At 40.3% G+C, this 13,015-nt stretch overlaps 1 protein-coding gene across 3 annotated transcripts; it reads left to right on the plus strand.

Moving 5' to 3' along the window:
- The first annotated feature begins 10 nt into the window (after positions 1 to 10).
- Positions 11 to 12,496, plus strand: tmc2b (transmembrane channel-like 2b). 3 transcript variants are annotated; one of them, XM_016677932.1, is made up of 20 exons: positions 11 to 2,665; positions 2,762 to 2,803; positions 3,171 to 3,735; positions 4,195 to 4,353; positions 4,724 to 4,814; positions 4,898 to 4,979; positions 5,055 to 5,161; positions 5,250 to 5,348; positions 6,044 to 6,186; positions 6,263 to 6,410; positions 6,548 to 6,742; positions 6,827 to 7,006; positions 7,655 to 7,813; positions 7,943 to 8,071; positions 8,485 to 8,552; positions 8,774 to 9,013; positions 9,449 to 9,571; positions 9,812 to 9,890; positions 9,979 to 10,105; positions 10,188 to 12,496. In XM_016677932.1, exons 1-20 carry the CDS (start codon positions 2,620 to 2,622, stop codon positions 10,391 to 10,393), a joined length of 2,988 nt encoding a protein of 995 aa, XP_016533418.1. In that variant the 5' UTR covers positions 11 to 2,619; the 3' UTR covers positions 10,394 to 12,496. The 3 variants fall into 3 exon arrangements, with proteins under 3 accessions (XP_016533418.1, XP_016533420.1, XP_016533423.1); XM_016677934.1 differs by having other exon boundaries at positions 4,198 to 4,353; XM_016677937.1 differs by lacking the exon at positions 10,188 to 12,496 and having other exon boundaries at positions 9,787 to 9,890; positions 9,979 to 10,070.
- Positions 12,497 to 13,015: the final 519 nt, after the last annotated feature.

Here is a 13,015-nt window from a genome sequence, read left to right on the forward strand (position 1 = left end):
TGTGTGTGGACTGATTTACACACCAAAATCTGTCTTTTGTTGGGAGGTGGATGTTAGGAGGAAGGTGCATGCATGTGGGCAGTTGTGTGCATTGGCGTTGGAAAATAATAAATTCTAACATTCACTTAGGAACATAAATCAAGAATATTAAAACTTGTCCAGTTGTCTCCAACTCACCATCTAAATCTTAGCCTGACCTCATCAGTCAGACAGTTTACAGAAATTGAGACATAAGATAAAAATGAACTGATTCTGACTTTTTAAGTGTTATCAAGGTGCTGCATGTCCCTCATTCACTGTAGATCAGATAACTTTGTAGAGTAAGGGGCCAGTAATAGTAATAATAATAAAAAACTGGACATTTTAAACTATTTTTGTAAAAGATCTGGAAAATTCCTGTAAATACCTTGAGGTTTTTTGATTGTAGTAAAATATGTATAAATTCTCATGGTATAAATACTTTTGCAAGGTAGACAGTCAGTAACTCTTCCACCTGGACCTGATAGGGCCCTGTTATTTGAACTTTAGTTGCATACAGTTTTGAACTTAAGCCTAGTTTTGAAATAAAAGAGCTGTGTGTTGGGAGGTTTCCCACTGAGGGAAAAGTGCCGAGTCTCAATCCGGTAAGACGACCGTTAATATGAAATCCTCCTACTTCGTTGCTCGGGATAAATCCATTGCAAGCAAGCATTAATTATTGACGTTGTTTTTATCTGCGATCCGCTGACTGACAGTCTACCGCTCATCAGGAAAGGGGAGCCACAGACTGCCAGTCACGTCCTTTAATGAAGTTGGAAGAGGCATATTAATGGTATTAATTAGCATTGTTTGTGTGCTGGAGACAAGCCTTAATGTTACAGGAGAAGAAGAGGAGGAACCACTGTTAATCTCAGTGACATCAACCCTCCGATGGCCCCTGTATCACCCTCCTACTGGGGTTAAGTTCTGGCTCCCTCCCAGTCTCGGTTCAGACTGCTCCAATGTGGCAGGAAACTTAGCCTTGACAGATTGCACATTACCGGATGTCTTGGTTTCCTCTGTAAGGTGATGACCATCTACACCGTAGCGCTGTAACGAAGAGAGGAGGGGTTGTGCAAACACTGATTTTACAGCTTAGATGCTGTCCTGCTTTGTGTGCGAGAGGTCAGGTCAGCACGAGCGAGTAAATGAGTCTCGACACCAAATGCATATGCTCTAAAGAAAGAATGAGAGGCTGACGCAGAAGAGAGCCTGAGGCTTGTAGGAGGTGGAAAACAATATGGAGGGAGGTGGATTAGTCTCAATTCCAAAGCTTCATCTTTTCTTTCAGATGCAAGCCATCAACTCGTTGCTTCTGTTTGTTAGCTGTATGGCAGCCAGCAGCTCCTGTTTCCTCCTGCATTTTTAAATAGGTGGTGTTTAAAACAAAACAAAACAAAAAAAAAAAATGTCCCGCTCTAGCTTGCATTTTCTAAAAGGTCAGCTCTAATGAACAGTAAGAAGGCACACAGGTAAGCGGTGCGTTGTACTGTTCAGAGATGCTCTCTGTCTCATCCGTCTGAGCTTGAGGTGTTTTGCAAGAAAAGAGATCAAATATTTCAGACTCTGGGTGTGCAAAACCGCTAGAGCCCACGTTTAATTTTCCTCCCACCTCACAATTACCAACAGCTTTGTTTTGGTCTGTCACGTAAAATGCAAGAAGGATTTGGTTGTAATGTAAAAGGCTCTAGGAGTGTAAACACATCAGAAAATGACTGACAGCAAATTTGGCAGAGTTAAATCAGCACTGTGCTGAGTCTATTTGGTCCTTCTCAGAATTGGTATTAAATTAACTCTTTCAGAGTTATTTCCACAAGCGACTGAATAATTTTAACTCTTGAAATAGTCCAAACCACTCAGACTCTTGTTGAAATAACTCTGAAATAGGTAAATTAATATTAATTCTGAGACGGAGAAAATAGACTCAGCACAGTGTTGATTTAACTATGAGAAATTTCCCCTTTCGATGAAGTCACAGTCTGACTGGAGTAAAACGTCACCTGCCTGTTCAGCTGGCACTTTTCCCAAGTATTCTGACTATTTGTTTCCCCTCTTGATCAGGATTACCTCATGTTTCATCCAACTTTAATGCGTTTTGCCCTGTTTTTCTACAAGGTGTCGCCTTTCTGGGTTTTAAGTAAATAACAGCAAGCATGAGTGCTTGGTGTCAGAGCAGCTTTGATATGAGGACATTATCTCTGTTTCCACTAGGTGAAGAGTACTAATAGGCTCAAGTTTGAACATTTTTCCTGTTGAGAATCAATAAACGTGACGACTTAGTGACTGTATATCCTCCCCTGTCTCTGTGGTGTAGTATCCATTGACGTTTTGATTGACAGGTCCATTGTCTGACAGACTGTGTTTCCTTCTCTGGCTCCCTTTCGTCATCCAATGGGCTTGGAGCCTCTAATGGTTACCAAGGATCCCCTGAGTTGAAATGGCTCTAACTCTAGCACACCCGCTCCTGCTGATGCGTGCAGTTGTGAAAAGTGGCATGTTGACCCTGCAACCTCCCTCATAAATGGTCAGGATTCAAGTTTGGATGTAAGAGTTGACAGGAGGAGAAGAAGAAACAAAGAACTCAAAAACAGCTCAGGAAAAATGCCTCCGAAGAGGAGAAACAATGACATAATTGATGTTGAAAATGGTGAGAGAAATGCTGTTCTTATTTACTGATGGTCCTAAATTATAAAAGCGTGTCTCTTATAGTAACTAGTGTTGGATTATTTTAATTTTTTCCCAGTTGGGATGGATGTGGATGCCGAGCCTGACAGCGACAGCGAAGGTGAGTGATTCAAGATCAGTCCTACTGAGGAGAAGAGACAAGACTGGCAATATCAGTCCAATCTGCTTTAAGAGAGAAAACATATAGTTGCTGAAAATAACTATACTTCTTCATTTGCATGTTTTTGACTATTTGATAGTCATAGTTGTTGGTGCCAACAATAGTGGAGCCGGTAATTTTATTGAAAATAATGTTTTCTGAATTTTTGATTTTTAAGAATATGCAACAGTAATAAAAGCCAAATGCATTTAAGGTGCCTACATATTTTTCTGCAACTCTACTAATATTTTATTGATAGGAAATGACTCTAAACTGCTTCCACATTGCAAATCTCAACTACTAACAATAAACAGTTTTTGTTTTACAGAAGAGGCGAGGAGGAAAAGTCGAAACAGGAGATCTAAGTTGCAACGTAAAGCCAAGCAAGTCAGTGAAGATGAGGATGAGGAGGACGAGGACGAGGCACCCCGACGACGAGGACGAAGGAAGCTAACCAAGACAGATGATGATGATGATGACGAGGACGAGACCCCTCAAAGACGAGGACGAAGAAAGCTAACCAAGACAGATGATGATGATGATGACGAGGACGAGACCCCTCAAAGACGAGGACGGAGGAAGCTGACAAAGACAGATGATGATGACGAGGACGAGACCCCTCAAAGACGAAGACGGAGGAAGACAACCAAACCCCAGGACAGTGACGAAGACGATGAGAGAGAGAAACGAAAGGCAGCAGCAAGAAAAGGATCAAAAGCCTCCAGGAAGAAGGTTTCTAAGGAGCAGAGCGATGACGAAAGTGAGGAAGACAAAGGGAGAGGAAAAAAATCTGGGAGAGCTGTGTCCAAGAAGGAGAAGGAGGATCAGAATAACGACAAGAAGGGAAACAAGAAAGGAAAAGATGAGGAAAATAAGAACAAAACGACAAGCAGGTGCAAATGTCTTTTCTCTGCATGATTGAGGATGCGTTCTGCATGCAGCCTTATTCATATTCCTCAAACAAAGATGGTTACCGAAACACACTATAGTAACATTAAGTGAGTAATATCTTAAACAAAACAAATCCCATAAATACATTTCTTATCTATGCAACTAATATTTTTAACATCAGTTAGAGGACCATAACAGCAGCTGCAAGAACAAAGTCGTTTCTGCTTGCCAGAATAAAAGAAAAGGCGTTTGCCAGTTCTCTCTTGACTGACCTATAGTTTCAAGCCGCTATTCATTAAGATTTACACACACAGAAAAAAATCCCCATCTCGAAACAACTTTCAGAAAGTTGTTTTTGTGACCTTTGAAACTTAGTTACTCCATTGTGGTGGAAATTTCGGACTAATCTTTCTGAATTCTGCTAAGTTCACCACAGGAGACATCTATGTACTTTTCTTCAGCAGCTTCTCCTCGCCTCCTTCACCCGCCGACTCGGACGAAGAATCATTGTCAGAGGGAGAGATTGCGGCCCTGAAGGAACAGGTGGAGGAAAAGAAGAAGCTGATTGCTACATTGAGGAACAAACCATGGCGCATGAAGAAGAGGCTCTTGCTGCTCAAGTAAAGAGAAAAGCTCAACCAGTTGACTGAAATCTCATTTCTGTTTTCTAGGTTAAAGAGTGGGAGTGTGACAGAGGTCTGGGTTTGTTTTCATGCAGAGATCAGTGAGGACAGGTTTGCCCAAAAGAAGGGTGACATAAGAGAAGCTATAACTTTTTCATGAACTTGTTTAATGCATGTTGCTGTGGTTGACTCAATTCATGGACTTCAAAACATCATTAATCAGTAAAACAACCTCAGACTTGTCTGTACACCTTGTTTACTCTGACCATTACAATTACCAGTGGAGTGTTTTTTCTTTTTCTTTGTTAACTCAATGGAGGGCATAATTTGATTCGTAATATTTTTTTTTCCATGATTGGACAAACAGGGAGGCCCAGGATTTTGTTGAAAAGTTTGAAGGAGCTCTAGGAAAAGGGAAAGGCAGGAGACTGTATGCTTTCAAAGTCATGATGACAAAGGTAAAACAATTAGCATATTGTAAGCATGACAGATAGTCTTTGTGGAAAATGAAGTTAAACTGTCCAAAACTTTTCTCCCCTAGAAACTAATCAAATTCAATCGGGATTTTGAGAACTTCAAAACGGCCTGTATACCCTGGGAGAGGAAGATAAAGGAAGTAGAAAGTTGGTACCAAAGATCTTGTTTCTCTAAAAGTCCTACTCCGCTGTCTTTCTGAGCCAGATTTTGCACATCCACAGGTCACTTTGGATCTTCAGTTGCGTCGTACTTCCTTTTTTTGAGGTGGATGTATGGTTTAAATCTGGTCCTCTTTGGGTTCATGTTTGGCCTGGTGGTGCTCCCTGAGGTAGGACTTTCTCCTCTCAGTCCTTGTTGGCAAGTGAGAGTTTCACTATAGATGCTCTCATCTCTCTTATGCTCTCCTTTCCGTTTAGGTTCTTATGGGTCTTCCATACGGGTCAATTCCCAGGAAAACTGTCCCCAGAGATGAGCAGGCTACAGCTATGGACTTCTCTGTCCTCTTTGACTTTGGGGTGAGCATATTTGCTCCATTCCTACACTTCTATGGCAAAACAAGTTGCTGAGCTAACAAAAGAAAAACCAAAACTGCCTTCCCACTTTGAAATTTGATTGTCAAATTACTTTAGATTAGACTAGACTAGTGTTTGCATGTCTTCTGTAAGTCTGTTTTGGATAATTTAATATCTTCTGCCATTATCGTCTGCTGTGGCAGCAGCATCAGGTCTTTATAAGGAAGGCTTGTTCTACCCCTGTGAACCAGGGGTAGAACCAGTCATCATCATCATCATCATCATAATATTTTAATTTGTCGAGACGTACCTGTCGATGGGTCGATCAGCAGATACTTTTATTTCAGGAGGAAATACATGGAAATTGTTTTTTTTTGTGGAGATTGTTGTATAAGGAAGGATTCTTCATAAAATGAGGATGATTTTAATTTGAACATCCTCATCATGAGACTGTAATACAAAAATAGTGTCTTCAGTAAGGGACTTCAAAGAGCCACTGTAACATGGACCGCTACAGGAGATCCTTCCTGCGCCTACAACAGCTCTCTGAAGAAAGCTGTAAAGTACAAACTGATCACACCAACAGTGATTCAAAAGTATTTTTATTGGTGTTTGAGCTTAATTTCTTTATTTTTTTATCTCCTTGTGCAATAGAATTGTGTATTTTTACTTTGAGTTTATGTTCGTGTCTTCAACAGGGTTACTGCAAGTATTCAGTTTTATTCTATGGATTCTACAACAACGATCGAAGCATCGGGGTTCTGCAGTTCAAACTCCCTCTGTCGTACCTCCTCACGAGTGTCGGCATTTTCGGATACAGCTTGTTGGTCGTCATCAGAACGTATGCAAAAGATTAGCATGCACGACGCACCGTTGTTAGGCGTACAGATGAAGGCTTACAGCTGCGATTTTCTCAGGATGGCTCGTAACGCGAACGAAGGAGGAGACGGGGGAGACGAGGGAGAATTCATCTTCAGCTGGAAAATGTTCACCAGCTGGGACTATCTGATAGGAAACCCCGAGACTGCGGACAACAAGTACGCCTCCATTACCACCAGCTTCAAGGTTGGCAGCTGTGTCCTACCAAACAAAACATTTCAAAATGCCAAAGCGTCAGGGTCTTTTGAGATGTGTAGTTCAACATGATGTTTCAGGTGGGAGACAGGTTACTGCATATTTGACGCCATTTATCCGTTTTCTAGGAATCTATTGTGGACGAACAGGAGAACCAGAAAGATGAGAATATCCACCTCCGACGTTTCCTCAGGGTTTTTGCAAACTTCCTAATCCTGTGCAGCCTTGGTGGCAGCGGGTATCTCATCTACTTTGTGGTGAAACGGTCTCAAGACTTTGCTAAGATGGACCCCAAAACGCTCACGTGGTTTGAAAACAATGAGGCAAGTCTGTACGTAATGTCCAAAGACGGAACACGAGAGCAGCAGAGGAGATCAGTAATTAACCACTCTCCTCCGGTGTATCAGGTGGAGTTTGTGATGTCACTGCTGGGGCTTGTGTGTCCTCCTCTATTTGAAACCATTGCCGAGTTGGAAGACTATCATCCTCGAATTGCCCTGAAATGGCAACTGGCACGCATCTTTGCCCTCTTCCTCGGAAATCTTTACACGTTTCTCTTTGCTCTCTTTGATGAGGTTAATGGAAAGGTACGTCGTACAAAAGACAGCAGAAATTCATAAAGAATGAATTTTTCCACTAATCATAAATTGACTACAACAGAAAAATAAAACAATTCTGCAATGTGTGCAGATATTTTCAAACTAGATTTTTAGATACAGTTTTTCTGTATTTAACTGAAATACTTAGTAATTCACCATGGATAGTGAGTTCTAGTTTTTCATCATAACTTTGTGTTGGTCTATTACATAAAATTCCCCCCCCCAAAAAAGTGGACATACATTACCTGTACCTGTTTACAGCATTTTTTAAGCTATACAGCGGTGCCACTCTGTTAGGTAGACTTTTGATGTGGTGACTTTAAAGAATTACATATATGTCACATTAAACAAGCAAAATGCTACAGTACATATTGACAGTTTGAAATGTAGAATAGCAACTTTCTGGCTAGTTTAATTAGCGTTAGCATTGTTAACAAGAATTAATGGAAAAACCTTTAAAACATCAGTTTTGCCTGCATAATGCTATATTGGGATGTAGTTTGTTTTAGAAATCACATTAAGCTTGCAAAAGAAGAAAAAAAAAAGTTTAACAAGCTATTTAATTAAATACACCCCAAGCATTTGCGCTGTGTGAGCTAAGCCACTAAAAATGGTTTGTTTTGGTTGCATTTTTAGCTGGAAGCTGAAAAATCCATCAAGAACGCCACCGAATGGGCTTTACATCAATACTACGCCAACTACAGCTCGTTCTACAACACCACAAATGTGCCTCCTCCGAATGTGGCCCCCGCTGATGTCATCAGGGGCCCCTGCTGGGAGACTGCCGTTGGAAGAGTCAGCACTGACATTATGCGTTGTTCAATATTGATTTGAAGGCACGGACAAATGTCCTGCTTTCTCACAAGTATGACTTGCTGTCGACCTGATTGCTGCCCTTTGCTTTTGCCTCTTTTCCTGCTGCAGGAATTTGTGAAGCTAACTGTCTCAGATGTGCAGGTTACCTTTTTGACTATTCTGGTCGGTGACTTTCTACGTGCTTTCATTGTCCGCTTTCTCAATTACTGCTGGTGCTGGGACCTGGAGGCCGGATTTGTGAGTACCCACATGGGTCGCTACGTCAACGTGCCTCTTCATTTTTGCTTGTTTAGCTAACCAAAAGCGAGGTTTGCTTACATTTGCATACTCATCTCCATTTGCATTTTTTCAATGCAGCAATCAGTACAACTTTCCTCAGTTAAATAGTTGTGCTTGTAAAACACAGTAAACATGGCAAAGTTTGTATTAGCTTAAAGTGAACCTGATCTACAAAGTGACATCTGGCAAGACAGGCGATCCTAAGCATGAGGGGTAACATGAGATTGAAATGAGATCTTAATTACAGAGAGGGAGATGAATGGAGGGAGACAGAGACCGAATGACAAAGGGAGCAGCAAATACAAAGTGTATTGACCTGCTGTTTTTTAATTCAGGTCGATGTATTAATCTTGCTGTTGTGTTCATTCTAGCCTTCATATGGAGAGTTTGACATCAGCGGAAATGTCCTAGGGCTTGTATTTAATCAAGGAATGATATGGTAAATTCAATTAATCAATATATTAGGATGAGATCAATTTGTTTTTCTCTGGGAATGCATACTTCCTTAGACTTCCTTGCTGTTTATACTGTTGCTTGTCGAAAACCACACGGTGTTAAATATTTATTCTGAACTTGCTTTATTTAAATAAATAATTAGCTCAGTGTAAGCTGATAGAATCTTATTAAAAATAATGTGACTACATTTGCTGTCATCCACAGGATGGGCGCATTTTATGCTCCTGGTCTAGTGGGCTTAAACGTCCTGCGGCTCTTGACCTCTATGTATTATCAGTCCTGGGCAGTGATGGCGTGCAACGTTCCTCATGAGCGAGTCTTCAAAGCCTCACGGTCCAACAACTTCTACATGGGCATGCTGCTGCTGGTGCTGTTTCTCAGCCTGCTTCCTGTTGTGTACTCCATGATGACTCTGTCGCCTTCCTTTGACTGTGGACCTTTCAGGTAAGTAGATGTGGGGGGCAGTGGATAGAAATTAAATACAAGTTTCATTTGGGATTAGAGTTTTTTATAGTTCTGTTAAGGAAACAGTTCTGGTTATATGTACTTTCCTGACAGTTTATTAGGTGGCTGTGTTTGATTTTTCACTCAAATAGTGAATCAGCCAACAGCTAGCTAAAGTTTACAAAGAGCATCAAAATGGAGGGATAAAGGTGATTTAAATAAGAAGCAGTCCCTTGTTCTACGCTTTGCCTCGCTTCAGCCCTTGGGGGCAGCAAATCTGAATTTAGAGTTAAATCAGGAAGCAATGATAGTTATTTACAGAAACCCTGAACTTTCCCGCCTAGGTAATATTTAGATTTTTTTTGCTTACTTAGCTGAGCCATTGATCTAAAATGCAGTTAAACCATTGTACACTATTTCATGTTTTTTCTCCAGTGGACAAGAGAAGATGTATGATGTGGTAATAGACACTATACAGGCTATGCCAGCTTTTATTGGGAACATCTTTACATATGTCAGCAACCCTGGGCTCATCATGCCAGCTATCCTTCTTATGGTGTAAGTAAACTCTGAATATAAATGAAACGCTGTTTTCTGTCTCCCAAACAAATATAACTTGGGGTACTTTAAGTTTGCACATATGATCTGACAGTGATGAACTGGAAAAATACAGACTTAGGGAAACCAATACATTTTTAAAAAAAATGACCTCTGTGCCTATTTTTGTGATTACAGTGTAATTGCCTATAACTTTAGGCTAGCGTGTTCTTTAGTTTACAGACTTTTACTGCTTCACAGACTGGCCATCTACTATTTGAACACAGTGTCAAAAGCATATCAACAAGCAAATACTGACTTGAAAAAGAAGATGCAGATGGTGAGCATTAGTGTGCTCTTGTTAACTTTTTTTCCTGAAGTGTTTTGCTTTGTTTGATTGTTGTCTGCTAAACTGGTTAAAATTTCAGGCTCGGGACGATGAGAAGAATCGCAGGAACAACCAGGACAGCACCAATCAAGTGATGAAAGACTTGGAAGACCTGCTGCCGAACAAATCTCTTGCCCCGACTCCCGTTGCGGAGGAGAAACCCCTCGGTACACTGAACTTTTTAATGTGCATCCGTATTGCATATATTCAGATGCTTTTACTTTTGTCTTGAATTATTTGTCTTTTCAGATATTGTAATTGATAAGACTAGAACAACTAGAACAAAGCCAGGCACAGCAGGGAAAGGAGTAGAAGTGCAAAAGGAGGAATCACTGTCTGCCCCGAACCCCAGGCGCCCCGTGACCCGGGCCCCTGGGCCGAGAGGGGGGCCCCCCGGAAACATGAGGTCGCCTCAGCCCGAGCCTGGAAGAGGCAGAGGTCAGGGAAGAAGATGAGCAGCAAAACAAAATTTAAGCGGCTCACCACAAATAACAGCCAGTTGTGACATCACTTTCACGGTCACCAGAAGGAACTGTTGTCATTGGAGTGAGATACTTTTTTATTAAATACAAACTTTTGTACATTTGTAAATGGTAGAAATATTGATTGAACAAATGCAATAAAAGAACTATCTATAACAATTCATCAGACTGACTTTCAGAAATTGTTAGTGGGCTGTGGCTACCAAGTAGATTTAAAAAAATCCAATGGAAACATATGATCTGCTGAATTATACCAAAGCAATAAAAAGAAACAAATGATAGAAAAATAAATGTCAACTTAATGTTGTTATTGTTTGTCTAGTTCTTGATACCATCTGCTGTACTTTGTCCTGTTTCTTATCCCTGCTTCTGATCTGTTTCACCATTTGGTTTGCTTTGTCACTTGTCATTGTCCCATATGTCTTCGGTTACTCTTATCTTGTTTCCTGCTCATCAGTAACCTGCGTCCTTTCACCTGATGAGTCTCATTAGCACACATGACTCTCAAAAGTGCATAAACATCCCTGTTAAAATGCCAGGTTGTTGTGATGAAAAAAATTAAGGCTGCGATAAATTATTTCAAAGTTTTTCCACGTTTAATGTAGCATTTACTTTACAATTCAACAGAAAAACAAACATGCTGCAATACATTGGTTATGCAAGTCTGCAATATTAAATTAATATTTGGCTGAAGCACCACTTTATTGAATCTCAGCATCTAGTTTTGTTTGGTACACATCTAAAACCACTAAGTGAATCTTTATTAGCATAAAATAAACTCAGTTGCTCTATAAGACTGTTGTAATATTTGCTCATCTGCACCTCTTTAGACAAAACCATAAAGGATCTAAAGGATCTCAACAAAAACTTAATTTTTCTCCAAAGATTTACTACAAACGCAACACAGAAACAGTACCAGAACATTCCCAAGATGTGAACAGACTAAATGACGTGTGTTATTGTTACCCAACATAGTGTAAGCCAACAGGGTACATGTATCATTTCAGCTAATATTAGAATTTTAGACCATTTTATCCACAACACGAAAGGAGCTGCAGGACTTTTTACAAGTATTAATTGTTCTAGATGTGACAATGATCTTCTGTATCCTCCATATCTTTGGCCTGAAGAGTTAGGGTGAAGCTTTTTATTCCAAATAAAATATCCAAGGCCGGCTAAATTTTCTTGAAACCTTGTCAGAGAACGTGCCGATCTGATGCAAACAAACTAGAACATGAGTTAATAATCACCAAGGTATTATTATCATTACTAAAACGGCCAAACATAGTGGTGGCAGCATCATGATCTGGGCTTACTTTACATTTTTGACCCACAATCTAAAGGTGTCTGTCAAAAAGCTGAAAATAGAGAGCGGTTTTAGTTTTTACCATCATGTTTAGTCCAAGATTAGATTCAAACCAACCAAAGAATTATCAGAAATTTAATGCATCTTCCAAGACATGCCATTATGGATGTAGGCTGAAATATAAAAGTGCATTTTAAAGGAGTGCAGATACTTTGCAAGCTGAATTTCTTTGGACAGAGAGGTGTTTCTGCAGGAGGATCTTATGGGAACTGAAGGGGAGATGAATCTCTCTTCTATTAGTAGAAAGCATTCTGCTAAACACATTGGAGATTTTGTCCTTTGTCGTTCTGCACAAGTGATAAATGAGGCTCCTACTGTGTAATTAGCAATGATCTCTGGATATTTTCTTCATATCTTTCTCTCCAGTTGACTCATATTTCCAGCAGTTCTCAGTTGTTCTTCATTATTATCTGTCAAAATAATTTAACATAAAAATTAAAAACGAAAACATGGAAGTCGGCTGTTTCCTTTGCAAATGTTCCTCTTAAGCCTAAATTGCACTCCATGTGTGTCCGTCTACTTGCATGGAAAAGTTAATTAGGACTTCCTGGGGTGTAACTAGCTCTTTCATGTAACCCTTAGATCCAGATTCATGTAACAGAAACAGTGCCAGAGGAAGTGCTGGCATCGGCAGAAGGTTAACACCAGAGGGTCAAAGGTTACAACCGGCAACGCAGAATTAGACCGGCTCTGAACAGTGGAGCGGCACCAGTTTGTACGGAGACAAGGGCAGGCCGGGACAAACGTACCACCAGAGCTGAGCCTGGATTAAATTGGCTTAAAAACCCCCTCCCAAAAGCTGACATGGTAATAGAAATATTTTGTAGAAAGAGTTGGAGACTTTCCTGTTTAAAGTTCAACAGAGAACAGACTTTGGTTGACCCAAAAGATTTATACTGGTCAGAAACTGGTTGGTACTTTCTGAGCAGCACATTAAGAAAACCAGAGTAAAGCCACTGTCACTGCAGACAAAATAAAAGTTACACCTCTGTCCAATGTGCCTTGCAAAAGTAAACACAGCCGTTTAACTGTTTTTCACAATTATACATGTTACAACTTAGTTTAATTGTAATTTTATGTTACAGGGTGGTGTGTTTAAGCAGTGCATAATTGCTAAGTGGAGTGTAAAGGACAACTGGTTTCATTAATACTTAATACAACTATCCTCCTCTTCTGTTACAGCTGCAAGGCTTCTAGAGTCTTTATCACGCTTGTGCTGAAATTTGTAC

Source organism: Poecilia formosa, unplaced genomic scaffold, assembly GCF_000485575.1.
Source record: "Poecilia formosa unplaced genomic scaffold, Poecilia_formosa-5.1.2 Scaffold5, whole genome shotgun sequence".
In the NCBI taxonomy this organism is placed as follows: domain Eukaryota; kingdom Metazoa; phylum Chordata; class Actinopteri; order Cyprinodontiformes; family Poeciliidae; genus Poecilia; species Poecilia formosa.